Source organism: Penicillium manginii, assembly GCF_028828005.1.
Source record: "Penicillium manginii strain IBT 31320 chromosome Unknown utg000003l:1.0-959480.0:1.0-959601.0, whole genome shotgun sequence".
NCBI lineage: Eukaryota > Fungi > Ascomycota > Eurotiomycetes > Eurotiales > Aspergillaceae > Penicillium > Penicillium manginii.
Window position 1 is genome coordinate 148,261 of NW_026643104.1, and position 26,163 is coordinate 174,423.

The 26,163-nt window shown below is 49.4% G+C and overlaps 10 protein-coding genes across 10 annotated transcripts; 4 read left to right on the top strand and 6 right to left on the bottom strand.

Moving 5' to 3' along the window:
- Positions 1–109: 109 nt before the first annotated feature.
- Positions 110–719, top strand: N7533_003412 (uncharacterized protein; the record flags this gene model as incomplete). Its single annotated transcript, XM_057100062.1, has 2 exons — positions 110–411; positions 470–719. The coding sequence occupies 2 exons, from the start codon at positions 110–112 to the stop codon at positions 717–719; spliced, it is 552 nt and encodes a 183-aa protein (XP_056962750.1).
- A 691-nt stretch (positions 720–1,410) lies between these two features.
- On the bottom strand, positions 1,411–2,157 carry N7533_003413 (adenine phosphoribosyltransferase APT1; the record flags this gene model as incomplete). The annotated part of the gene is made up of 2 exons (XM_057100063.1): positions 1,411–1,556; positions 1,683–2,157. The coding sequence occupies 2 exons, from the start codon at positions 2,155–2,157 to the stop codon at positions 1,411–1,413; spliced, it is 621 nt and encodes a 206-aa protein (XP_056962751.1).
- Positions 2,158–4,112: 1,955 nt separating this feature from the next.
- On the top strand, positions 4,113–6,001 carry N7533_003414 (uncharacterized protein; the record flags this gene model as incomplete). Its single annotated transcript, XM_057100064.1, has 2 exons — positions 4,113–4,265; positions 4,478–6,001. 2 exons carry the CDS (start codon positions 4,113–4,115, stop codon positions 5,999–6,001), a joined length of 1,677 nt encoding a protein of 558 aa, XP_056962752.1.
- A 393-nt stretch (positions 6,002–6,394) lies between these two features.
- N7533_003415 (Endoribonuclease L-PSP/chorismate mutase-like protein) lies at positions 6,395–7,076 on the top strand (the record flags this gene model as incomplete). The annotated part of the gene is made up of 3 exons (XM_057100065.1): positions 6,395–6,541; positions 6,682–6,855; positions 6,930–7,076. The coding sequence occupies 3 exons, from the start codon at positions 6,395–6,397 to the stop codon at positions 7,074–7,076; spliced, it is 468 nt and encodes a 155-aa protein (XP_056962753.1).
- A 398-nt stretch (positions 7,077–7,474) lies between these two features.
- On the bottom strand, positions 7,475–11,156 carry N7533_003416 (glycoside hydrolase family 47 protein; the record flags this gene model as incomplete). Its single annotated transcript, XM_057100066.1, is given in 5 exon segments — positions 7,475–9,712; positions 9,774–10,324; positions 10,375–10,736; positions 10,837–10,985; positions 10,998–11,156. Coding segments are annotated over 5 exon segments (3,459 nt in total), but the record flags the coding sequence as incomplete, so codon positions are not given.
- Positions 11,157–12,780: 1,624 nt separating this feature from the next.
- Positions 12,781–13,126, bottom strand: N7533_003417 (uncharacterized protein; the record flags this gene model as incomplete). The annotated part of the gene is made up of 2 exons (XM_057100067.1): positions 12,781–12,997; positions 13,095–13,126. 2 exons carry the CDS (start codon positions 13,124–13,126, stop codon positions 12,781–12,783), a joined length of 249 nt encoding a protein of 82 aa, XP_056962755.1.
- Positions 13,127–13,710: 584 nt separating this feature from the next.
- On the bottom strand, positions 13,711–14,190 carry N7533_003418 (uncharacterized protein; the record flags this gene model as incomplete). Its single annotated transcript, XM_057100068.1, has 2 exons — positions 13,711–13,808; positions 13,869–14,190. 2 exons carry the CDS (start codon positions 14,188–14,190, stop codon positions 13,711–13,713), a joined length of 420 nt encoding a protein of 139 aa, XP_056962756.1.
- Positions 14,191–15,444: 1,254 nt separating this feature from the next.
- N7533_003419 (uncharacterized protein) lies at positions 15,445–20,232 on the top strand (the record flags this gene model as incomplete). Its single annotated transcript, XM_057100069.1, has 4 exons — positions 15,445–15,532; positions 15,588–15,623; positions 15,676–19,881; positions 20,138–20,232. 4 exons carry the CDS (start codon positions 15,445–15,447, stop codon positions 20,230–20,232), a joined length of 4,425 nt encoding a protein of 1,474 aa, XP_056962757.1.
- Positions 20,233–23,870: 3,638 nt separating this feature from the next.
- N7533_003420 (uncharacterized protein) lies at positions 23,871–24,375 on the bottom strand (the record flags this gene model as incomplete). The annotated part of the gene is made up of 2 exons (XM_057100070.1): positions 23,871–23,887; positions 24,009–24,375. 2 exons carry the CDS (start codon positions 24,373–24,375, stop codon positions 23,871–23,873), a joined length of 384 nt encoding a protein of 127 aa, XP_056962758.1.
- A 610-nt stretch (positions 24,376–24,985) lies between these two features.
- N7533_003421 (uncharacterized protein) lies at positions 24,986–26,056 on the bottom strand (the record flags this gene model as incomplete). Its single annotated transcript, XM_057100071.1, has 3 exons — positions 24,986–25,193; positions 25,273–25,708; positions 25,864–26,056. 3 exons carry the CDS (start codon positions 26,054–26,056, stop codon positions 24,986–24,988), a joined length of 837 nt encoding a protein of 278 aa, XP_056962759.1.
- Between the last annotated feature and the right edge of the window lie 107 nt (positions 26,057–26,163).

Sequence of the window (26,163 nt, forward strand, 5' to 3'; positions counted from 1 at the left end):
GACCCCATCACACCCTCGACCCAAACCCCCCCCACCAGGCCCAGGCCCAACCCCAGCACCAAAAAAGCACCTCTACTTCGCCTACGGCTCAAACCTCTCCCCAACCCAAATGTCCACACGCTGCCGCAATAATCCATCCTCCTCAATCCCGCTAGCAATAGCCTTCCTCCCGCACTGGCGCTGGCTAATCTGCCAAGCAGGCTACGCAAACGTCCTCCCACCACCGGGCCAGCGCGTCGGGAAACAGAAAAGCGACGCCGCGGACGAGGTTCCTGTTTCGTCACCCGGGTGGGGTGGGGTGGATGGGGTTTGGGGCGTTCTTTATCGGATGGATGCGCGTGATGAGGGGCTTTTGGATGGGTATGAGGGTGTTGATGTCCATGCTGGGAGTGCGGGAGGGGGGGGAGGTGGGTGTGGATGTGAGGCCGAGGGAGCAGGGGTTGGGGGATTATAATAAGTGGTATTGTAGGGCGAGGGTTGTTAGGTGGTTGGTTGGGGATGGTGAGGGGGCTCGAGGGGATGGGGATGTTGATCTTGATGCTGAGGATGCTGAGGAGGTGGATGTTTTGGTTTATGTTGATGAGAATCGGGTTGTGCTGGGACCGCCGAGGGTGGAGTATATTGGAAGGATGAATCGGGCTATTAAGGAGTGTGTGGAGTTGGGGGTTGATGAGGGGTGGATTGAAGGGGTTGTGAGGAGGTTTATTCCCATCGAGTGAAGCTGTAATATGGCAATTGGTGCAGATGGTGCGGTGTTATATGGTGCATTCCTAGTATACCTAGGTACATAGCTGCTTTTGATTGTGGTAACAGTAACAGGGATACTCGACCTTTCCTTCAACTTGATATAATACCCTACTGCGAAGACGAGGAAACTTGGTAGATGGCAATGATTGCTATTGCGGAAAACAAGAAGCGAAAGGTATCTGTCTATAGAGTATGGATTGATTAGATTTGATCGTTGATGTGATGTTGATAGATGTTGATCAGGCATGCGAGCCCGGCTCTACACACCACCGATGGGAAACCGCAAAGCGTAGCCAAACCAAGCCAAGCCAATCAAGCAAACCAGAACAAACGAAGACTATAAGGATAAAAATAGAAAGCACGCCAATGTGGTGACATGTCGGATGAACGTGGGATGGGCCGTTCGGGAGCGGGCGGGTTAGGCTACGCCAGCCCACCAGAAACCGAACCGAACTGAATTGAATCAAGGCTGAGCTGGCGCGAACACACCGCCGGATTTCGGCTGGGTCGGGACATTATGGCGATCTCGGTAGATCGCGGGAAGCAAAGTGAATTTGGTGAAAACTTTTGTTTAAATGCGGGCGGGATGGTACGGTCGCTTCTAGAGTCGAGCAGAGTCGAGTCGAGCCGAGTCGATGTGGAAGTCGATAGCAGTGCACTGGCTTAGGCCTGGCCGGTCAGAAGGGTGTGGACAGGGGCGGGGAGCTTGTCGCGGCCGTGGAGGAATTCAAGCTCGAGGAGGAAAATGAAGCCGAGGATTTCGCCGCCCATCTTCTGGATCAATTCGCCACCAGCTTTAGCAGAGCCGCCTATGGGAGTCATTAGTATGGTTTTTCTTTTCCCCGGGGATATGCGATTGCGATTGCGCTAGGAGTAATGCGCCCGCGCCCGCGCCCGCATAATGCATGTGATTGCACATATACTTATATACATACCGGTAGCAATGATGTCGTCGACGACAATGACCTTCTGACCGGGCTTGATAGAGCCAGCCTGCATCTGGAAGAAGTCGGTACCGTACTCCTTCTCGTAGCCCTGAGTTTCACAGGGGCCGGGGAGCTTGCCCTGCTTGCGAACGGGGACAAAGGCAGCACCAAGGCGCAGGGCCAGGCTGGGACCCATCAAGAAACCGCGGGCCTCCAGGCCGACGATGACATCGGGCTTGACGCCGCCGGCGTGCTCGAGGATGTGCAGCTCGAGGGAACGGATGAGAGCCTCGTGCAGGGTCGGGTCGGCGAAGATAGGCAGGATATCCTCGAAGAGAATGCCGGGGGAAGGGAAGTCCGGGAACTGACGCAGAGCACCGCGCAGGCTTACTTTAAGACTGGCGAGTTCGGCGGCGCTGGAGGCATGGGCGGTGGTGTGTCCGGTGACTTGGGCGGAGGCATCGGGGGCGGAGGATTGGGACATGATGAAGAGAGGGAGAAGAGGAGAAGAGAAGAGGGGGAAAGGAGGGGTAAAAAAGGGTAAAAAAAAAGGATGTTGAGATAATGGAGGAGGGAAAAAATCAGCGGTAAAATTACGGTGATAAGCCCCTCTGGTGGTGCCCCTCTGCCCCTCTGCCCCTCTCTGGGAATCTAGATTATTTCTAGTACTATGTATGCTAGTATGCCTCAGTTTGTATCAAATATGATATATTATATTATATTCTGTTATATTATGCTACTACAGTATATCATATATATTATATTCTCTTATGATATAATACACTGTGGTATATTATCTATTCTATTATTTCATACATGATAACCATACCTTACTCTACTATCGTATACTAACTATACACTATACTATACATACCTTAATACAAACAGCGGTCTATCGTATCATAAACTTCCTGTATCCTCCCGTCACGCCATGCATTCGACCCGGTTTCTAGAATCCCGCCTATCCATAAGTGGGCGGCCAGCGTAACAGATCGACCAGGACTAATGCTGCTCTTCCTGCAGCGGGCCAGGGCAGTTCCGCTCCCCAGCCAATCACAGTCCCCGATCTGCTCACCTTTCGTGCCTATCACACCATACGGGGCTGCCGGTAGGTTTGGCCTATTTGGCTGTACGGAGTACGGGATGCATACATACATTCTTACTTTGTGGGTGACTCACATGGCTTACCTTAGTTTAAGCCTACGGGTAACAGAGTACCTACACAGTATTGATCTAGAACCTCTAGAGCCGGCCTGTCCGAGTAATCCCCCCTATGGCGGGGATGGGCGTTCTAAGACCATCAGGCCACAGACCCATGGTGAGGACAGGCTTGACACCAGTCCAATCAGGTGTGAGGGGATAGGCTGGTGATTCTGAAACTCGACTGCGTGCGTTAGTTCTGCTGCGAGGCGATCGGACGTTGCACGGGTCCAGATGAATCGGTTCCGACTGCAGTGGTACATTAGTCCGATGGGGGAGGGAGTACAAGTGGCAATACAGGTGGTAAGTAAATAAGGGTAATCGCGGGCACGGGGGAGGGACTACCTAGGTACTGGATATACATATAGACATACATATACCAGCGCCTAGGAAAAGTGCAAAAAATATTGAACAAGTTCTACATCTAGTAGACTAGAAAATTGCTGATTTTAGAAAAGAAGCAAAAAGATATCTCAGGTACATGTTTGTAGGAATAGCCGAACGGGGGGGGTCGAACCCCCAACCTTGAGATTAAGAGTCTCACGCTCTACCGATTGAGCTAGCCCGGCAGGGCTTGTTGAAGGAGCGAGCTAGCTATGGCTACATAAGGCAAGATAATGAGGAGATCCCATATCAGGGCCTAGAGTGTCAAATTTGGACAACATACACATAGCTGGTATGGCATAACCTTGAAATTTTGCGAGTATTTTTCAGGTTACTGAAGATTGACATAAGTATCACTACTAGTAGTTTGTACCTACCTCATGCTGCTAGAAGATCATACACCTCCTCCCTACCTAGGTACCTAGCAGGTAGTATTGTTGTCCAAGATACTAATATTAGCCTGGAGTATATATCTCGGCATAAATCAAGCTAACTACCTACTACCTACTAGTAGTACTAGTCAACAGCATTTATCCCAGGTTTCCAAGGTTATACTGGATTTCTCCTTGGAGCAAAATAGGTGAGCTTCAAATTCAAGTTGACTTCCACTCTCTTTAATATTAATTCCCCAAGTACTCAAACTACTTACCTAGGCACTCACCACATGATGCCTGGTATCCACGTGACTGCACGGACCACCTCGCTTAACGTTTTTCCGGAGCTGCGCCCTCGGTATAAATCTGCCGCCTGCAGCTTCTTCCTCTTTCATCTCCAAGCGTGGCTTTCCCCTGCTTCTGCTCTCAAGCTCAATGATGCTTTTTTCTTTGTAATAATATTATTGGATCTCACGACACCATGCCTGCCCCGATCGAGGACCACCCGTCTGATCCGCATCAGGTCCAGCTGCAAGCCGTGGGCAAAGCCTTCGATGCTCTCCTACTAACCCTCTACCGACTTACCAACAGACACAATGACCTCAAACAACACTCTGAAGATGTTTTCAAACAGGTAAATAATCCTCTGTTCTTTGTTTCATTCATTACCCCCTTTTCCCACCACCCTCCCCCAGTCTCACATGACGAGAAATTAGCTCTAGATCAGGAGCCACCCATGTGGCGATGACCGATTATCATGTATTATCTGATTGAGACTTGCTTTCATATGCCTATTTTCTGAAATGTTTCTCTCATTTTATGACCCTGGCTAACTTGAAAACGCAGTATACAGCCGTGACGCGACAGCTGGCCCCACAGGATAGGCCGCATGCGATGGAAGTGCAGCAAAGGTTACTGGATCAACAGAAAGAATTGTGTCTAGGCCTTGTGCAGCACAAGTCCTCAGTCGAAGAACAGTCGCTCAAATCAATGGATGTAATCAAGACGCTCGTTTCACACCAAAATGTAGACGAAACTGCCTTCCGGGCCATCGTGGACGGGGTGAAGGGATATAAAGCCTTGCTCCGCTCTCAGGATGGCCAAGGCTCCTCCCCTCCCAACTCCACCACCAACTCGTGCATCCTCGCCAGAGGCTCCGAAGATCCTCCGGTGTCTTTGGAAAAAGACTTCACCACCAACGGGACTCAGGGTAACCTGCACTGTCCTTTCTCCAAACCTCCACGATCACCCCACCCAGCCTCGATGCAGAACGGAGGATCTGCGAATAGTGAGGGGCCTAAGATCCGCATCGATACCTGTGGTAATCCGGACTTGGACCCCATCAAGGCCGACTTAGAGGAACGACGCTCTAGTACAACCCCCTCGGCTCGTACCTCGGGGAGTCGATGCCCCGTGTCTCGTTGTCCGATCCGGTACCTGGACAAGCATTCGCCAGAGGAGATCGCTGAATATGTGGAACGTCACAAACACGAGATCCCCCGCAGCCATGCCATCTGCGTCAAGCGATATCAGCGAGACCCCCAGAACATGCGCCAGCTCGACGCCAAGTATGGTGGATTAATCAACATGATCAGCGGTCTCTCTGCCAAACACCAAGCTTTCCTCCCGCAACAGGCCAACGGCAACGGTATCGATGACCAGGCCTCCCACTCCGCATCCACCGAACGAGTTGAGAAATGGGCCGAAAACGTGGACCCAGTTGCCCCCGAAACACCGAACACGAACACGAACGAGAATGGCAATGGCAACGGCCAGGAGAACGGACACGGACACAATGAGGAGGATGGCGGGGAGAATCAGGATGATGATAACAGCCGCGAGAGTCGCTTTGACCGGCCCCTCCGAGAGGTCCGAGTGGGTGAATCCCCGAGCAGGCCTTGGGGAATTCATGTCCCACTCGCCGAACAGTTACCTGCCCCAGTACCCTTCTCCGGATCAGCGTCTGGCCCTATGTCACCACCAGCCCCCGTGGGTCCTCTTGATACCTCACCCGGCGATGCTCCGTTAAAGCCCGCTGGCCGTTGTCCCTTCGGCCATGACGCTCCCAAACCAAAGCCTGAAGAGCCTGTTGTCAAACCCGAATCACTCGGATCACCCTGGGCCAACTGGGGCAAGTCACTTGAGAAGCCCGTGGATATGGGTACGGTTGGCGTGCAGCAGCAGCAGCAGCAGCAGCAGCAGCAGCCAGAGGAATCCACCTCGCAGTCACAGTCAGAGGCCAAGCATCCCCCACCACCAGCACATATCACCTTCAACGGCCCTGTTTTCTTCGGATACTCTGCTGAACAAACAGCCAGCCTAATGCAGCAGCTGGGCAACCTGGCCAACTTCAACAAACCCACTTCCTAATTTATTGGTCTCTGCCTGACTCTACATTTCTTTCATTGTTTGCTTCCCTTAGCGATCCGATCACGATACCACGACCTACTTATTGTACTAGTATTCTAGCGAACCATCAATAATACCAATCAATTTCACCAAGCAAATCAATAAGCAAACCAATGTAAACGTAAAACTTACCCCAAACAAGCATCCTTTTCCCGCATTCCCTCATTCCCCGAGGGAAACCATTAGAAACAGCTGGGAAAGCAGAATCCCCCCCCACTAACCGCCCCGCCTTCTTATTCTCCGCCTTCCACCAACATGCATCGTTCTCGTCTCTTCTCTCGTCTCCCTTTCAAATCAACTCTTCATCTATCCTCCCGTCCTCAATTCATCCCATTCTCAAGAATATCCCCCATCATGTCTGCCAACTTCACCGCCGTCACTGCCCAGGATGCCTGCCCTCGTGAGTCACATCTCCAGCTGGAACTGTGCCAGCCAGCCAGCCAGCCAACCAACCCAGAAGAACCCAAGCTAACAATTGACTCTCCAGCTGCCGGCCCTTACGTACGTCCCCCAAAGAATTGAACCAAACACCCCTCCCCACCTTCCCGCAAACCCTCCAAAGCCCAAGCAAGGAGCTAGCTTCCTTCCGCCCCAAAGCACACCCAATGTCTGCACCGCACAAGCTAACCCTCCCACAACAGTCCCAGGCCATCCGCGCCAACGGCACAATCTACGTCTCCGGCCAAATCCCCGCCGACGCCTCGGGCAACCTCGTCGAGGGCAACATCGGCACTCTGACCCAAGCCTGCTGCAACAACATCCAGGCCATTGTGACCGCCGCCGGATCCAGCGTTGGCAAGATCGTCAAGGTCAATGTATGTGTCTACCCTGCCTCTGCCTGCCCCTGCTCTACTGCTCCGCTCCGCTACACAATTGCTAATCTTCGCAGGTCTTCCTTACCGATATGGCCAACTTCGCTGAAATGAACGCTACCTATGAGAAGTTCTTTACTCACAAGCCTGCTCGCAGCTGTGTTGCTGTTAAGCAGTTGCCCAAGGGTGTTCCTGTTGAGATCGAGTGCATTGCTCTGGAGTAGATTTGTCCGGTGTGGTGTGATCTTATAGAAAAAAAAGATTCTATGATTCAATGAATTTCTTCGATGCTTCCCTGGAGCGGGGAATGTCTTACAGTGTAATCTAGAGGAGAGTAGAGTTGTATAGGGTACTTGTAGATTTGCTCCGACTCTCTTGACTAAGAGTATGATGTAGTATACCTACCTAGGTAGGTATTTATAGATAACTCGCAATGAATTGAGAAGTATGTACACACCACACCTGGGCACTGACTCGAATAACCAATATACGGGAAATGGGATAGAGAAACAGATTCCAAAAAAAAGGAAGCAGTCAAGTTCAGTCCAGTCCATTTATAAGATCTCAGGGTATACATGTATCAGAATAAACAGCCAAGCAAAGAAAGAGAACCAAAAAAAAATCAAATTATGTGCAGATTTGTGATAGGAACACCCTGCGAGCGCATGGTATACCTCCTCTTAATCCCAATACCCGTCGAAGACTGCAAAAGCGCATACGTCTCATCGCCGCCGCCAACCATGACCAAGCTGACGAGGTGATTGCGCGGAATGCCGCTGGCTGAAACCTGGCTCTCGTCCAGATGGGGTCTGATGAGAGAAGACTCGGCGCGCAGGGCTGCCAGCGGCGCAGAGCCCCTTTCGATATTTTCTTGCGGAGAGCTGGGCGAACCGGATTCGAAGTCGGATTCGTCTGAGGAGACGACGATGACTAGTTTTAGTGCTGTGCGTGCGGGCCGGAATGCGGCTATGTTGCGCAGTTTTTGCGAGAAGGTGCAGCCGCCGCGTTTGAGGACAAGGACTTCGTGGGTTTGGGCGATGGAGCGGAGGATGCGGTCGTCGCAGAGTTCGTTGGCGAAGTAGATTGTTGACCAGGTCAGGTGGTCTTTGGAGGGTTTGCTGAAGAGGGAGGTTGTGATTGCGTCTTCGACGTCTGGGAGGGGTGCGGCGCCGATGCCGGTGGGGAGGGTGGCGGGGAGAATGAGGCGGAGGGGTGTGGATGGGTCGTCTTCTTCGGGGGAGGAGTCATCGCGGAGGAGGGCCGAGACTGAGTTGACGAAGTTGGAGAGCATGCTTCTCATTGTGGACTCGGGGGAGTCGACTGGGCTTTCGTCGTCGATGACGGCGGGGGCGGGCTTGTGACGGCCGAGGTTGAGCTCGGAAGCTTCTTCGCTTGATGAATGCTCTGCTGCAGGTGGTTCATCTCCTGGAGTAGTTGAAGCATTGCGCTGGCGAGAGGTGTCTGGCAGAACGTCAATGACGAGGTCTAGCATGGCTGTGTCGCGGACCCGGGTGAAGTTTGGATCATAGGGATCAACGACATCAAAGGTGACCTGGCGAGAGATGTATACCTTCTCATCCTTTCCTAATGGCACATTGTTGATCACTTGCACCCGGTATCCATCTTCGTTCCCGTGGCCAAGAGAGACGTCCTGCACCATGCTCAAGCGGAGTCCTCCGATTGTTTTGACTAGGATACCGTCTCGCACCCGTTCCAGCGCCCCAGGGCCCAAGTTGACTCCACCGGGAAGGGATGGGAATGAGATGTCCAATGTGGGACGGACGGCCATTGGTGCACTGACTGCGTCGAATGGAACGAGTTGCGGGGGGAGCGTCCAAGGGTAGAAGGTATAGTTTGTTGGTGACGATAAATCGGAAACAGACACACTCTGGTGCTCGGACGATTTCCCTAGGATAGGACCCTCGGATGCTCCACGATGAGGTCGAAGGTGCAGGCGTGCCAGACTCGCAGCATGGAATATGTCTGGCCGAGAGGCTGTAAAAGACACACCACCGAAGATAGGCGAGGTGATTGCTTGACAGGTATCCTGAGGGGGATTTTCAGAAGACCATTGTTGCGTCTGGCGGGAGGACTGCCTCGGGGTAGATGTTTTCTTCGGAATGATTAAGGGGTGGCCTTCAGTGTTGAAAACCCATGGCGCATCGATCTTGTTTAATGGGTGATCAGGGGTGAAAAGGAGAAACATGTACTTGGCCGTTTCACCCAAGAAGAAGCTCTCCATGCGATCGATCATCTCGCCAGTTTGGACATTTCGGAGACCTGCCCATCCGCATTGGGTCCAACAGCGCCTCTTAATGTCGCGAAGAACCATTTCTCCAACATGCAGGTACCAGGGGTCTTGTGTAGACCGGTAGATGTAGTAGGTCGATTCAATGAATTCAGGTCGACCTCCATACCAGGCGAGACCACCGTCAATGTCACCTGTGGCCACATTCCACCGCTCGGGAAGAGCCGAGAAGCGCGTCCAGACAGCAGTGGTGAGGAGATGGATTTGAATTGCTTCGTCTACCTTGCCGTCCAAGGCAAGCAGACCAGGATAGTATGCACTCAAGCTGTCGATCCAAAAGGCCCGCGTCGCGCCGGTGGAGACATCTCCAACGACTAGATGAGGGTGCTGGTACCCCTCCCCACGGTACAAATGACGATTGATCGAGGTATGGGAATCTTCCCAAACCTGAAGAAAGGCGTCTGCAGAGTGTTGGTATTCTGTCAAAGGGAGGTAATGATCATCCAGCAGACTCCAAGGGCTGGAATTGTCAAAAGGTGGGCGCTCTCCCTCGGAAAGGAGAACGTGTGATTTGACTGCATATTCAAAGAAGCTATCAATCCCAGCACCAATCTGTCATGATAAGTCAGCCTTGATCTGTGAACGTTAAAAAGCCTTCAATATATCAACTTACTCCCGAATAGGGTCCAACCCATTTCCCCGATTCTGCATCGATCCCAAATCCGACGAGTCCAATCTCACTTCGACGAGCCCAAACTGCCCAGAATGCTCTTTTGGCCAATTCCTCATACCGGCCATCGCCAGTCAATCTACTCAGAACCGTGAATTCCAAGGTGAGACTGCCAGCGCCGGCACTACATGTCTCCGTGATTTCAGCAGAGTTCATGTACGTGTACTTCCGCTTTTTGTCCTTCTCCTTTTTCTTGGAGTTGGCATTCAGAGGAGAGTTCTCGTAGAACGGAATGCCGTGTCGCAGATTCACTCGAGGGTAAGGGAGGCCGGTTTCTGTATAAAAAGCAGGGAGCAGACGATGCGCTAGATCAACCGCCAATCGAAGTAACTGCCCGTCGTAGACGAATCCATCCTCCCACAGAATACCATGGTCTTGCTTGGAGAATCCGCTTTTGTCCCAGGCGCTGGCATATTCGATGTCCTGTTCTGGCGGATTATATCCTGTGATGGGTAGTTCACCGACAGCGAATAGATGTGAACTTAAGAGTCCGCCTGGAGAGTGTCAGCTAAGCTTTCAAACAACGGTCGAAATAGGATCATACCGAGCCCTCGAATCACACTCTCAAATACCTGCACTTTACTGTCGATATCAAAACCTCTAGCTCTCTCACCCTGGCCAGCAGGGCCCTCCGATCCATCACCATAGAGCCTCACAAACTCCTTCACACCGCCCTGGAAATGCGACAGGGCGCGATCGCCACTCTCCGGACTTGACGACAGGATTGCCAACGTCGATAAGCTGTCGATGAGCGTCAAGGAGTAATTTCCAAGGACATCGTTGTGTTCATTGTTCTTTTCGTCACGGGTCAAGGGGCCGCAGGTCAACGGGCGCAATTCGTCTTCGGGAAAGGCGTGATCAAGGTAGTTCTCGAAACCATGGTAGAACATATGTTCTGTTTCTTGTCTGCGCGATTCACGGGATAATTAGCAAGGGCACGGCCGTAGCAGCAGAAGAATCAGCAATCCAACTCACCTAAGCTCTTTAATTTGGTAGTCTCGCATACCCTGCGCCGACGTGAGCCATAGCGACAGCAGGAAGGCCCAGACCACCATCATCCACGTGCGACGGGGGTTGAACATCTGTAAGCTCCAACATCGCGAGCGCATCACCGAAAAGGGTGGCCACCGAGGGGCATGGACGGGCCAGTGAGGTCTGTTAGGTTACAGAACTCGAGCGCCGATTGTGGGCGTTGTAAGGCGTGGCGGACGGGGATGGCGGAGGGAAAAGTGTCCCCGTGGATTTATGCGGGTCAATTCGGTCGATACGGCCAGATAAGCATTGGCCACCCGTGATGTTCTTCAAGTACGAGAGAACACCCTGGGTATCTCCAGGAGGGTTTAAATATGCCTGTACGATTACGAGACACATTTATTTCTCTTTCCATTTTCTAGAATTATTTCACTTTATGTAGAAGAGTATCACTTAGGTGTCTGTAGTGGCGACTCCACCATCCCATGTGGCAGGCAGTTTTTATACTCGGGGCAGGTTGCATATTTCCGTAGAAATTCATTTATTGGATTATTTAAATAAACTATTAACTCAAACATGACCCTGCAGAACCTTGGAAGTAGATTTAAGCAGTCATATTAGTGATTTACATAGATTTTGGGCGATCACAAAAAAGTATGTCAGAGCACGCAACGTGATATTTAGGATCAATGTGATGTGTTGTAAATACTAAGTTTATCAGCTCAGTCAATAAACGACGGTATTGTATTGAGAGTCTGTATAAAAAAAAAAAATAAGATTCAAGCGAGGGCTAGGCAAGAGACTTGAATACAGAGTGTCCCCATCCGCCAAATGGACTGTACTCTTTATAGATTCCAACCTGCAGGTTTGTGGATATTGTCAAAATCCCGGGAGAGACTCTCTGGTCAAATACACCATGGTTGTGTCTTATTGCTCAAGATCGGCTTTGCTCCGAGCCTCATATCTACTAGTATAAATATTACTTTTCGAGACACTTCCACCACTAGGTAATAATAAAATTATACTGCCAGTGGAGGAGACCGAGATGTATTCAATAGAATATCTAATAAGTAACCCAACCGGTAATCAATCAAATATATAATAACAAGATTTCTGAGGCCTTAGGGCTCAGGCCCCAGGCGACGGTGGCTGCCAACATTCACTACGATACAAAACATCCAAACATCTTCAAGACGATCCACCTTTCTGGAGACCACCATTCAACCTCTCTCTCTTCTTTTCCCATACCCCAATATCTCCCTTTCTCACCTGTCTCTTTGTCTAGTATCTCAACATGAAGCCATACCTTCCACCTGAAGTAGTAGAGGCCGTTCTCACAAATCCTCCAGCACCAGAGGATGGAGTCGGATTTGCCTTGACCTGCAAGTATGCTTATGCTTGCTTCCTCTAATTTCTAGAGAGCCGTGACATGAATCTCTCAAAGCTTCTGCCTATTGAAAAGGCCCTTCACCATAAACCCTTCGATGCCATGGAAGACCGCCGTGGCCTTCCACGAATCAGACTACTTCCATGCCTTCAGACCGACTACTGGAAAACTTGCAAGCTATGCTTGAAATTACACCCCGCCGCATGGCTATCTTTAACCCTCGTGCTGTGTTGATAAGTAACCAAGGCCCTAGAGTCATAATAACTGGCGCACCACGTCTCGAACTGGCCGATGAAGCCATAAGTCGAGTTAATCTGCCTCATCCTCGCCATCCGATGGTTGATACATGTCCCTGCATTCGAATTATTTTCGACGAAGCGTTGCATCTTCACCGTGGCCTATCGAAGAATTCCGAATCGTGGGATCCCTCCACTAATCCACCTTTCCAGGTGGGCCGGCGAGAAAATTGTGAAGTCAAATTTTGTTCAAGTCCTCCAGGGTTGTCAAGTGCCGCTTGGCCTTGTCAATTGGCAGTAAAGAGGGGAAGGAGCCATATCTTGTGAAAAAAATGTCGAAAGATATTGAGCGTTGTCAGATATGTCGCTTGGCCGGATTCTGCTTCGCCTTATTGTAGTCCACCATTTGAACGTTGTCGGATCCAGATGGCCAGGGTCTGTCGGTCCGCTCGCGTTCCACCAAGCCTGCATACTCCTCGGCGTGCGTACGGTCTGCTGTATTTATAATTATAACCTCTGATGGCTCTGCTAGCTCAATGGCGGCAAATTGTCGATAGAATGTAGGTTGAACCCTGTCTTTTGTGAGACATAATCGGGGGATGATCAGAGAAAGCATGCTCACTCTTGCATGTTCCACAATTGGTGAACAAGCCAAAGAACGAAAATTACCATTCTCGGAAGGCAACAAGCTCACATTGCATATCTTGGAATAACGTGAGTTTAGCACGGCGACACTCCTCGTCGGGTTGGTACCATCCATTCGAGCAGATTTTTTCCCAAAGCAACCCCGATCAAAAGTTGATAGATTTAAACCCGGTGCCTCAAATTCTGCGATCAACCCCTCACGACGGACCGCGTTCTCCCGTCTCACTCATTCGTCCTCCAGTGATCAAAGGTATCATAGAACACTTGATATTTAGGGCTTCCTCGATGGCTCTATTTTGATAACATTTTGGGTGTCATCGAGGGATGCTAAAAATTCGATGACAGCCTCATCGCGCTCTGAGCTCTTAGCCAGGAACTTGAGGACATGGTTATCGGTGAGGGGAGGGGGTCGGGGGGGTCGAATATGATGCTGACAGATTCTGCAGGTGGCGTCCTTTTTGCAGCTTCGTTATCAGAGACATAATTCTGTAGCGCAATACACAGTTAGTCCTTTTAGTACTTGTTAATACGATGTCCTGAATATCTAAATACCTTCACATAGCCTAGCGTTCTACTTTTCTAATCATCGTCATATTCAGGGCCGTTTGGGTCTCAGAAAGTCCCTCGAGACTGTCTCCGCTTAATGCTTCTTCTTCGCTTTCCATCGTTGGCCGAGTGCGTCCGATAGGTCCTTGACTAGCGTCTGTTTCCGAATAGCCTCGCTGTTTGCAGCCACCACTTCCCTCACATTGTGTAGTGCTTATAGCTCCGACGCGACGACGAATAGACGGTGCATACTCGGGGCGTATGATATGACAGCCTCTGGGATCTCACTCCGGATGACTTCATACTCCTTATTCCGTCGAATAAAAGTCGCCTCATCTTCAGTCAGGTGTAGGGCTGGTTTGGTTCTGCGTGAAGATGCTGACCTCATTTGGCGCAGACCGTCGTCGTCGTCGACGATGAGTTCGATCGGCCTACTCGTGCGCATGACAGTATATACATTCAACAGGCTGGCAACTGGTTGTTTCCGATGCTTATCCCCACCTGCGAGCACTCTAAAATTCCATGGAATAGCATATTTATCAGCTCGTGCTTTGAAATGGATAACAAGGTGCATATTCGGTAGAGAGAGTGCCCGAAGCCAATACTTTCCATCGTTTATCAGGCTATCAGCTTTTTCGATATTCCAGATTGGCTCTTCCAGACCAGAGACAAGGTTGAGATATCGTCACTGTGTCAGCGGCGATTGTTGTTGGTGTTGGCGGGCATAATTCTAGGGTGTTGTTTAGTTATCAACACAGCATGGGAGAAATAAATATAATACTGACCGTTGGTCGAGCCACTCTGCGGGATGTAGAGTCAGGCACAGATGACAACACGTCCAGCGCTCATTTGGAGCGCTGGAAAGAGTCGCAGGCGAGCAAACTCTGTCCTATCTCTATTCTGGGGACCATGATTCAGGGCTGTCTTGGTAGGTAGAAGCTCTTTGAGCTTTTTCCCTTTTTGTTCTAGGAACGAAACAAAGCACATGTTGGTGTACTTAGAGGCTGCGAGGCCAACTCCATCTTCTGGCATTGGAAGATACACCATTGCTCTTGGGTCTTGCTGAGGCTGTCATTGCCCTGCTCCCAGACGTTGGAGTCTGATCTGCGGTGTCTTTCTGGTGCCTTGATACAGAGTCTTCACTGTGTGGCAGTGGTACTACTAGTAGTATTTGTGACTTGGCTTTAGACTGGCAGGCGTCGATGGATTCCGGGGCCTCCTACCTTCACCCCCAGCTCCAGTGTATCACAGGAGCACTTTTTGACCAATAGGAAGCTAAAAGAGTTATAGTTACATTCTATCATTGAAAACTTGGATCACCTGTTGAATTAATTATTAAATTATGTACCAGATATATCGCGACTGCTTATGTGGGCGAGAGGATTTTGTTTTATCAGTGGAGTAAGTGCAAGAAGTGACACTACTAGTATTACTTATACTGGCCTCCAACTTGAGTGTAAGCAGTTTTACAGTATTTCCGGAAATCGGTGTCACCCCCCACACTCATTGTTCCCCAGACCCTAAATGCCAAGATACACTGTGTTACTTTCGGACAAGCTATATCAGCCTCATTTGTTTTTGGAACGTAACGTAAATTACCGGACTATCGGGGAAATTGTTTATTACCTGTAAGGCGAGAAGTTGCAGCTTAAGTCCTCACGTTCACTTCCCCAATCCCCACACTGAGCGGTGCAACGAACCATGGCTCCCAGCAAGGTTTAGCGCCCGGCGGTCACCTGAGAGCGGGGCAAAAGACAACCTTGACTTTCAGGAGGTGGAACTTTCGCTCGGTTGAGAGCAGCCCCATTCAAGGCACTGAATATTCAGCATGAGCCTGACATCTTTTGGTAGTGCGAACAAGGGTCTCCAACTTGGAAATAACTATGGGACAATCGGGACAATCAACATTTCATCCGGTGTGTCAGAGTCCTTGGAAAGCCGTAATAAGGTGACTAACACTTTTTGGCCCAGACCAGCCGGAAGATCTAGTACAGAGGACAGACAAAGGTTCGCTCCGCCCTGTACCAGTTAAAGACAATCTGACTTACCACAAATACAGAGCTGCTCAGGTCACTAGCATTCCCACAGATGCTAGCTCGGAGGGACAATATCGAGCTATGTCACATGAATACCTGCCAATGGATTTTAGAGTTGGACGAGTATCGGTCCTGGAAGAATCAGCCCTGTGGTCTACTCTGGATTAAAGGCAAACCGGGTGCGGGTAAATCTACCTTGATGGTATTCTTGCATGATAGACTCAAAGAATCACAGGACGGCATTCATGGTATTACTCGACTCGATTTTTTCTTTACCGCCCGGGGTACGGAGATGCAACGTACACCGCTAGGAATGTTCAGATCGTTATTGAACCAGATTTTTGACCGTGACTCGACTATACGCCCTCGGGTGCGCGAGATCTATGAGCAACGATGTAGGCAGTTTGGGGGAGAACGCAAATGGGAATGGCCGCAAATAATACTTGAAGAGTTATTGGCAACTGCTATCCTAGCATCAGCCAACGATCAGCATGTGATTATCTTTGTGGATGCTCTAGATGAGGCAGGGGCTGAGTCCGCCCAAAAGCTTGCAGCATATTTCCACCGTCTTGTTGACCGTGCTGACAAAAAGAAGCTAACCCTTCAAGTCTGCATCTCATGTCGACATTATCCTATTGTGGAAAGTGCCCAGACAGTAGCGATACATGTTGAAGACCACAATCAAGATGATATTGCTACATATATCAAAGATATGCTTCTTGAGACGGAGCTGGGAGATATCTCTAGTCAAGAGATAAAAGAGGTACTGGCGGAGGAATTAACCCAGCATGCCAAGGGTGTGTTCCAATGGGCGCATCTTATGATACCTCTTGTCAAGCGAAAATTCAGCGAAGGGGAGTCAATCAGCGACATCCGTGATTGGTTGAGCGATGTCCCAGCCGATCTAGAAAACGTCTACGTATATATTCTGAGCAACGTGATCGCGGCTAGCAATCGAGACCAGTCATTCCTATTCTTTCAATGGGTGTGCCTGGCCGAGCGACCCCTGACTCTAACGGAAATTCGATACGCCTTAGCAGCGAAGACTGCTCCAATAACGCCATCTGGAATCAAATGGGAGAAGCTCCACGGCTTTGTCGAAAGCAATAAACGCATGAAGCAGAGAGTCAAGGCTCTTTCTGGTGGAATGGCAGAAGTAGTCTCAAGTGGGAATGACGAGGAGACTGTACAGGTGGTTCACCAGTCGGTCAATGATTTCTTGCGGGCAAAAGGACTGGTCCTTTTATACTATGGCATCAGCGCGAGCATAGGGTCTGAGGATCAAAACAAGATTCTTTCTCAGTCTCAGGCAACTCTCTACCGATCGTGTCTAGTATATCTTGCCATGATCTGTTCAAACAAACAAATGAGTAAATTTCAGGTATCAAAAGAGAAGCTTATCTGTGATCACCCATTTTTGAACTATACGACTATCAATCTCTTTGTTCATGCAGAAAAAGCCGCCGACGCTCGAGGTGCCTTGCTGCACAATGAAATAGACATTTTACACCGAATGATCAGTTACTGGGTTGAATTCTATCAACACCTTGATGCTTATCACAAAGCATGTCCACCCAGAGGCACAAACATTTTACATATGGCTGCCGCTGCCAATCTAGTCGATATGATAATATCTGTATTGTCGGATGAGGAGGACATAGAGAGGAAAGACGAAGTTGGAAATACAGCGTTACACTTCGCTGCTCAAGCAGGGCACACGATAGCCGGCAAAATACTGCAGGAAAGAGGAGCAAACCGAGAAGCGAAAAACAACATTGGAGCGACTCCTTTAATGGAGGCAGCCAGATGTGGACATTTGGGGTTTGTGGGATGGCTTTTAGATGAGGGTGTGGAGATTGAGACAGAAGGTGGGGGCGCTCTACAAAAGGCTTCATTGGAAGGTCATAATACAATTATAGAGATGTTGCTCGGGGTTGGAGCGAATGTCAATGCCCAGGGTGGCCGATACGGCAATGCCCTACAGGCTGCTGCATGGAACGGAAATGCTGAGACAGTCAAAATACTGCTTGATGCTCAGGCAGAAGTCAATGCCCAGGGTGGTGAATACGGCAACGCCCTACAGGCTGCTGCATGGAGAGGAAGTGCTGAGACAGTCAAGATACTGCTCGACGCTCAGGCAGATGTCAATGCCCAGGGTGGTGAATATGGCAACGCCCTACAGGCTGCTACATGGAGAGGAAATACTGAGACAGTCAAGATACTGCTCGACGCTCAGGCAGATGTCAATGCCCAGGGTGGTAAATACGGCAATGCTCTACAGGCCGCTGCTGCATCATATAATGGAAGTGCTGAGAAAGTCAAGATACTGCTCGACGCTCAGGCAGATGTCAATGCCCAGGGTGGTCAATACGGCAATGCCCTACAGGCCGCTGCATCAAGAGAAAGTGCTGAGACAGTCAAGATACTACTCGACGCTCAGGCAGATGTCAATGCCCAGGGTGGTGAATACGGCAACGCCCTACAGGCTGCTGCATGGAGAGGAAGTGCTGAGACAGTCAAGATACTACTCGACGCTCAGGCAGATGTCAATGCCCAGGGTGGTGAATACGGCAACGCCCTACAGGCTGCTGCATGGAGAGGAAGTGCTGAGACAGTCAAGATACTGCTTGATGCTCAGGCAGATGTCAATGCCCAGGGTAGCTATTACGGCAATGCCCTACAGGCCGCTGCATCAAGAGGAAGTGCTGAGACAGTCAAAATACTGCTCGACGCTCAGGCAGATATCAATGCACAGGGTGGTGAATATGGCAATGCCCTACAGGCTGCTACATTTTATGGAAGTGCTGAGACAGTCAAGATACTGCTCGACGCTCAGGCAGATGTCAATGCCCAGGGTGGTCAATACGGCAACGCCCTACAGGCTGCTACATTGAGAGGAAATACTGAGACAGTCAAGATACTGCTCGACGCTCAGGCAGATGTCAATGCCCAGGGTGGTAAATACGGCAATGCTCTACAGGCCGCTGCTGCATGGAGAGGAAGTGCTGAGATAGTCAAGATACTGCTCGACTCTCAGGCAGATGTCAATGCCCAGGGTGGTCAATACGGCAATGCTCTACAGGCCGCTGCTGCATCATATAATGGAAGTGCTGAGAAAGTCAAGATACTGCTCAACGCTCAGGCAGATGTCAATGCCCAGGGTGGTCAATACGGCAATGCCCTACAGGCTGCTGCATGGAACGGAAATGCTGAGACAGTTAAGATACTGCTCGACGCTCAGGCAGATGTCAATGCCCAGGGTGGTGAATACGGCAACGCCCTACAGGCTGCTGCATGGAGAGGAAGTGCTGAGACAGTCAAGATACTGCTCGATTCTCAGGCAGATGTCAATGCCCAGGGTGGTCAATACAGCAATGCTCTACAGGCCGCTGCTGCATCATATAATGGAAGTGCTGAGAAAGTCAAGATACTGCTCGATTCTCAGGCAGATGTCAATGCCCAGGGTGGTAAATACGGCAATGCTCTACAGGCCGCTGCTGCGTGGAGAGGAAGTGCTGAGACAGTCAAGATACTGCTCGACGCTCAGGCGGATGTCAATGCCCAGGGTGGTGAATATGGAAATGCCCTACAGGCCGCTGCAGCAGCATATGATGGAAGTGCTGAGACGGTCAAAATACTGCTTGATGCTCAGGCAAATGTCAATGCCCAGGGTGGTGAATATGGCAACGCCCTACAGGCTGCTGCATGGAACGGAAGTGCCAAGACAGTCAAGATACTGCTTGATGCTCAGGCAGATATCAATGCCCAGGGTGGTGAATATGGCAACGCCCTACAAGCTGCTGCATGGAGAGGAAGTGCTGAGACAGTCAGAATGCTGCTCGACGCTCAGGCAGATGTCAATGCCCAGGGTGGTGAATACGGATCACCTCTCCTGGCGGCTATCTATTCGGGCCACGCTGATGCTATTGAAATTCTTCTTCATGCGGGTGCAGATATTGCCCTTACAGATGAGCTCGATCAAACTCCTCTTCACATTGCAGCTTCAAGAAATATCGCCCATGCTCTCTCTCAATTCCCGCAACTTGCTTCAGCTATCAACAAGCGCAATAAGTTCCTGCAAACCCCTCTCCACCTAGCTATTTACTTTGGCCATATCCACTTCGCTATAAAACTTCTTTATCTTGGTGCCGACCCTTCTCTTCCAGACGGCTATGGCAAACATGCTATGGACTGGGCCATCGGGCAAGAGACTTTGATGCGCAAAATACGTGAATATTGTCCTCAGCTCTTATTGACACCGCATGAAAATCAAGAATCAATTGTTCCACAATCTATCTTCCACCTCTCCGATAATCTTCCTGAGCTCAGCCCGAACCATACATGGTTAATTTTGCAACAGTTAGCTCGGTATTTCCTATTTCTCAATAACACGACCAACGCACGCTATCTCTTTCAGATTCGTCTTTCTCGAAATAACTCTTCTGTCACTGATATGTACAAGGCTATCTGCAATTTCTGTGATAGGCCTATCACTGGGCCTCGTTCTGTATGCAGAATCTGCGCGAATATGGATATCTGTTCTTCCTGTGTACCCAAGCACCCTTTTCATCACAGACTAAATCCAGATCAGAAGCACGAAGTCTTTGAGGTGCCTGGCCTGCCTGATAAGGAGTCTCAACTCACTGGACCAGTACCACAGCAACTGATTTGCTTCCTCAATCAACATTCTCATGAGACTCTCGGGGGAAACAGTAACCAATCTGAGATGAAGCTATCGAAAGACTCCTCATCTTTACTATCACGGGAAATGAAAGCTCTGGTTCCAAACACTTTGTTAAAACCGGTAGTAATATTCTCTGCGATCTTGTTCGGGCTGCTAGCTACTTTCTTAGGGTCTTGGTACTTTTAAAGCTGTTTTAACTTAGTCCGTGCGCTCAGTATGTCCCTTTTTACGGCATAGGCTGTAGGGAAAGTACATCTGTATAGGGGGATTCCGGCTATAAACTATTCTGTTTGTCATTTGTAGCTAAGAATCTTCTGTACAGCCTAATGTCCAGGAAATGCCAGTAGCTGTTCAGTAATGCAGCCATTCCCCATGCTTTATTTCTTAGAAGTTTACGTATTACAATATATATTACAGTCTAATTATCAAGAAACGTGTAAAGCATAATAAAGTAACAAGACAAAGGAGAGAGTGACGAGCATATAACAGATGGCGGCCATTCACGGCCAGGTGTACAGGCATACGAGGGAGTCGGGTATCGTAGATTGGGCTGACGAGGTCGGTAGATGTCATCATTATCGAAAACAGTGTAAGCTATCCCCTCAAGTAGTAGATACTACTGAGAAGCCTATTTATGGGAGTGTGTCAGCCTTAGGTGTAAGGCATCTCAGTATGCCGCCTAAGGTGACTGCTCGGAAGGTTCCAGCAATACCAATATCTGACGTACATACAAAACCGGATAGTATGTAACTTAAATGTATTTGTGAAAACCGGAAAATTACTATTTTTGTTCATTGATTAATAAGATCTAGTGTATTTTGGCATTTAGGGTCTGGGGAACAATGAAAGAGTGCCGGGGGTGACACCGGTTTCCGGAAATACTGTACCTCTAGAGCAATTACTTCCTCCATTGATTCCTCCATTGTTCGCTCCATTGCTTGCTCTATTTAAATTACTACAAAGCATCCTTTACCAAGGATGTGACTATTTTCGCCGCCACAAAACGATCTTTTGTAAACTGTGCCTGCTTTTGCACCCTTTTGGTGGCTTCATGGACCAGGTGGAAGATGGGAAAGATAAAAGCCATAATATGAATGTGACATTATTTCTTATTCCAGTCAAGATCATATCTGCTTGTTTTGTATTCGCGATACCAATAAACCTGTATGTGGTTGGGTACCATTGTTGCCTTGTTGCCTTGATAGGTTGGCATCAACACATGCACCATTCACTCATATTTATTTCCTGCTTCCTCTTCCCCCTCTCCCCCCAAGCTTGTTACTTTCGTCGATCCACTTTTGAACGCTGTCTGGTATTTAATCGCATGTTCATTTTCATCCTACCTGAACATTCTCAAAACTTGACCAGCCTTACTGTTACTGGACTTGAATGTCTTGGATCACCAATCAGATTGCTTTAAGAGCAGATCAGCATCACCAAGAGCAGTGAGTACAATTCAATCTGCTTCAAATACAAGCCAGCTAGTTTAAACCTTTACTCAGCTTCGATCTCAAAATTTTCGAAGTCTAAAGTGATCGGAGAAGATTCTTCTGCATCACTCCAAGATTTTGGGTTAATCGGATGGATTTCACAATGGTGGTTTGAGCCCCTGGGTATTGAGTCCCTCGTTCGTGCCTGATTTGAGGTGAGTGAAATACGTCTCTACGCAAGACTTCTAGAGACTAATCTCCCTCTCCAGGCTGGAGGGAGTTTCAACCCCATTACTTGAGTCTTCCGTCGGGAAGTTACCCCGGTGGTCTCACTCGACCCGAATTGAGGTGGCCACTTTGATGCTTGATCGAAAGTAAGTTGACTCCGGGTCTACGAAAGACCTACATGAAGCTCAGGCTAATCTCCAACTTCAGGCCGGACGACTCAGGATACTTGGCGCTGGCTCAAACAATAGCCTCCCGCCCCACCGATTTCGTTTCGACCTCAGGGAAATCTATCTTGAGTTGACTCGGCGAAGCTACAACCTCGAATGTACCTTGACCACACATCAGAGGTTATCACTTGGTATACCGAAGACCACAGCATAAAAAGGAGACATTGTGCGTGCCTTGAGCTTCTGGACTCTCATTGGAGACCTTATGTTGGGCAAGCCCATATACGACAATCAAAATACAAATGCTCAGCCACTTGCGACCCAGACAAACGCATGTCAGGTTGCTGCAAGGCGTTGTCCACGTTCTTGGTGGGCATCATGTCCAGGACATCTTCATTGACTGGCTCACATACTACTATCAACGTAGCTCATACCGGAGAGCCAGCGCAAAAGAAACAAAAGCGGCTTACTACCCATAAGTACATCGCACATCCAGAAGCCACGGAGTATGAGCAGACTCATATTTCAATGGCACAACCCATCGACAAGAATCTACGTTTCTACTACCTTCGCCATTTCCAGGTCACATAACTGCGTACCCTTACATCGCAGCGCCGAATCTGACCGGTCTCAATCCGATTTTCGCATAATTTCTTTGGCCAAATTGGACTGGCTTTTGGAGTCGTGGAGTTTCCTCATGGGAATTCGACGAAGTCAAGTACCGACCCTGAACTCCTCCCTCAAGGGCGCCCATCAGCATTCACTGGGGGGCTTCTTCGAACTACCTGGATTCCTTCCTCCTTTTGCATTCAGAAAATACCGGAGACACAGATTCCCGAATCTGCCATTTTTCAGATTCGAAGGATCCCAAACGCAGGCGGATGACCGGACCTTCATAATTTCCAATCTTGTCCGATGCCAATAAGGTAAATCATCACTCGGCTGGAAATAAATGAGAAATAGCCTAGTGTCCGCATAAAATTTTCCGAATGAGATTCAAGCCAGAAATCGCATGCTGCGCAAAAGGCGTGAAGATCATTCCGGAGCCAAAACAGGAGTGTCACACCCGACAGATGTTGGGCCTGAAACGTGCTCAAGGTGAAGGCTGCCTGCCTGCGACAGACGAGGCTCAGTGGATCGTGACCTGAGGCACATACGAATCAACACAATTAGTATCGAAATCAAGATAATACATTTTGACACCCAGCCCAATGAGTATGACATTAGATAGCGGCCAGGGGGGAAGAAAGTATTCTTGACGGGCAGAATCTTGGTCTTACCTTTTGCATGAGCCTTACGGGTGATGGCTACTAAGTACTACTTTTGATACACGATGAAGCAATTAGGCAATACCTGGGTAGCTACTGTAACTAACTACTGGTTAGTACCTAGTGGGTACGTGTAGGCAAGGGTAATGAACTAGTAGTATACAAGCTTAGGAACATTACAACCATACCGCTACAAGAATTTAAGCGATCTTGTTCAAGTAGCAGAATTAGTGTAATTAGAGCATACTACTAGAATCATAGAGAGGGAGCTCAAACAGAGACATAGGAGACAGCAGTGCCGGTCTAGTATCTCATAATTTCGACCCCCTTGACCGCTATCGGCTGCCATGGCCTTTGCCAGTCAACTGAACGTTTAAATTGACTCCGAGTCTATCCCGAGATTGCGGAAATAGTTCTTTTCTTGATCCTCGGGTGGGCGTATCACAGAGACAAGATGACTGAGAATGACCTTGTAATCGTAAACGCCAGAGGCTAAGGCGAGTGTGACCTGAGGGAGGACAAGTGTCTGGTAGTAGTTATCAAGATGGAGATAGACATAGTAGAACTGGGCTTTGGCACTGCCGATGGCTTGACCATCGACTGCAAGTTTGCCTCTTATGGCAGCGTCCCATGCACCGAGACTTTTGTTGCCAGTGAATCTCTCGGGATGCGGAAGCGATGGCCTCGGGGGCTTTGCTTGTCGAGGTAGATCTTGAGCGACAAGTTCGGGGGATGCTTTGGATTTGCTGCCTTGTACCTGAAACACATCGGACTGCGCTGGCTTCTGCTGAATAAGGGCGTCGATATGGGTTTGAAGCGAGGTGATCGATGCCCAGACGGTCTCGTGGTTCGTCTTTATCGAGACTCCGATACGTTCAAGTTCGGCCAAAAGTATGCTGCAAGTGAAGCACGCTTCGATATCCGTGTCGGAGTTTGATAAACGCATGTTTGGTATTATGGAGATCGAGTGTAATTTGATGGGAGGCGATGAAGAATGAGAAGAGAAGGCGAGAAGTGGGAAGTGGGAAGACGGAAGAGGAGGGAGGAGAGGAGAGGAGAGGAGAGGAAAGGGTATCTACTAAAAACGGAAGGGACGAGTATCAAAATCAACATGACGTACTCTTGTCACGAGGAAAGTGATATCTGATCACCTTCAACCCTTGGGAAAGATCAAGTATCCCCCAAGACTCTTACACCTCAATAACAGATATGCAATACTTCGTAATTCTCACAAACTGCCCCAATCCTATCAATCTCCAGAACCAGCCAAATCCCTCCTCACAGCCCGCTCAACCGCCTTCAACTCAACATCAATCTCCTTCGTAACAAGAATCTGCCTCGACCTCCTCTCATCCCCAGACCATCGATTCCTTTCTCCCAAACTCGGACACCGCGTGATCTCAGTCCGACAACCATCCACCGGACCAAGCCTCCACAAATCCACATCTGCATCCGCATCCACATCCCCACTCGCCTCTCCGCGTATTTTCTTCTTCGCCGTCGAATGCCGATCCTGTTCTCCTTGATATCTATCGTTATCATCCAGCGTTCCCTTCTTACCCGTCCTCCCACCAAAACAAACGCAACACCTCCCCCCCCAAAGCCTCCTTAATAGAAACCCTCATCACAGGAAGACAAGTACACACAATCCCCGTCGAAACCTCAATAATGTGCATCATGCAAGGTTTGGCATAATACCAAGTCTTATCCGGCTCACCTTCATCTGGCATAATAATAATGCGCCCAATAGCCGTCGAACAATCACTATATCATACCCATCCGTCAGTAGAGTCATTCCGAGTCATTCAAGTTCCCCACACAAACATAACATAATCAAACATACAAGAGCCCCAACATAAAAACCAACGAAACAGCCACCTTCTGACCCCGCGGAAGATTCAACCTCCAAACCTTCGGAATGGGCATAGCCCAAACAACCAGCGTCGTAACAATATTAATAACAGCATAACTATACGGATCCAAATCAAGACACTTCCCTTTCCCCGTCCAGAGCGCGGAAATCGGCACGCAGAAGAATATCACCAGGAACAGGTTGGCCGTGCACCAGGTCGTTATAATCGCCATCATGGCGTAGATCAGCCACAGGAAGCGGGATTGGGTGTATTTGAAGATTCGGCGGTATAGGCAGAGGAGGGAGAGTTTTATGGCGGGTGGGGCGGGGATGTAGGCTATTTGCATGAAGTAGAGGTTTTTCGTGAAGGTTTTTATTTGGGATGGGGTTAGGGTTGAGATGTGTTTTCCCATTCCGTGGATTTGCGCTGGTGGAGGAGTGGGGGATTAGTTTACTAGTAGTACTGGTAGTAGTTGAGGGGGAGAAATGATTCCGAGATAAACTTGAACCTTGAAGCGACGCGAGCAAACAGTGGCATTGATGCAAGTGGGAACTTGAATGGAAATAGACGGGTATACGCACCTCTCGCAGCGAGGGCGTACATTGCCCAATTTAGAAGCAGGGCAATACATATAATCCAGTCGTCTGCGCCGAAGGACATTCGGCGAACTTTTCGAGCGGCGAATCGGCCGAAGACCGTGGCTGTTGCTACGACGGCGAAGACGGTATTCACGGCCCAAAGCGTTGTTCCTAGGTCTTCAGTGAGATCGGTCATCGTGAGTGGAAGGGTAATATAGTAGAATCATCAGGACCCAGTTTGATTTGAATAGCATTGGGTGATGATGGGGAGTTCCACCTCCGATTAGATAAAATTTCAGAAGC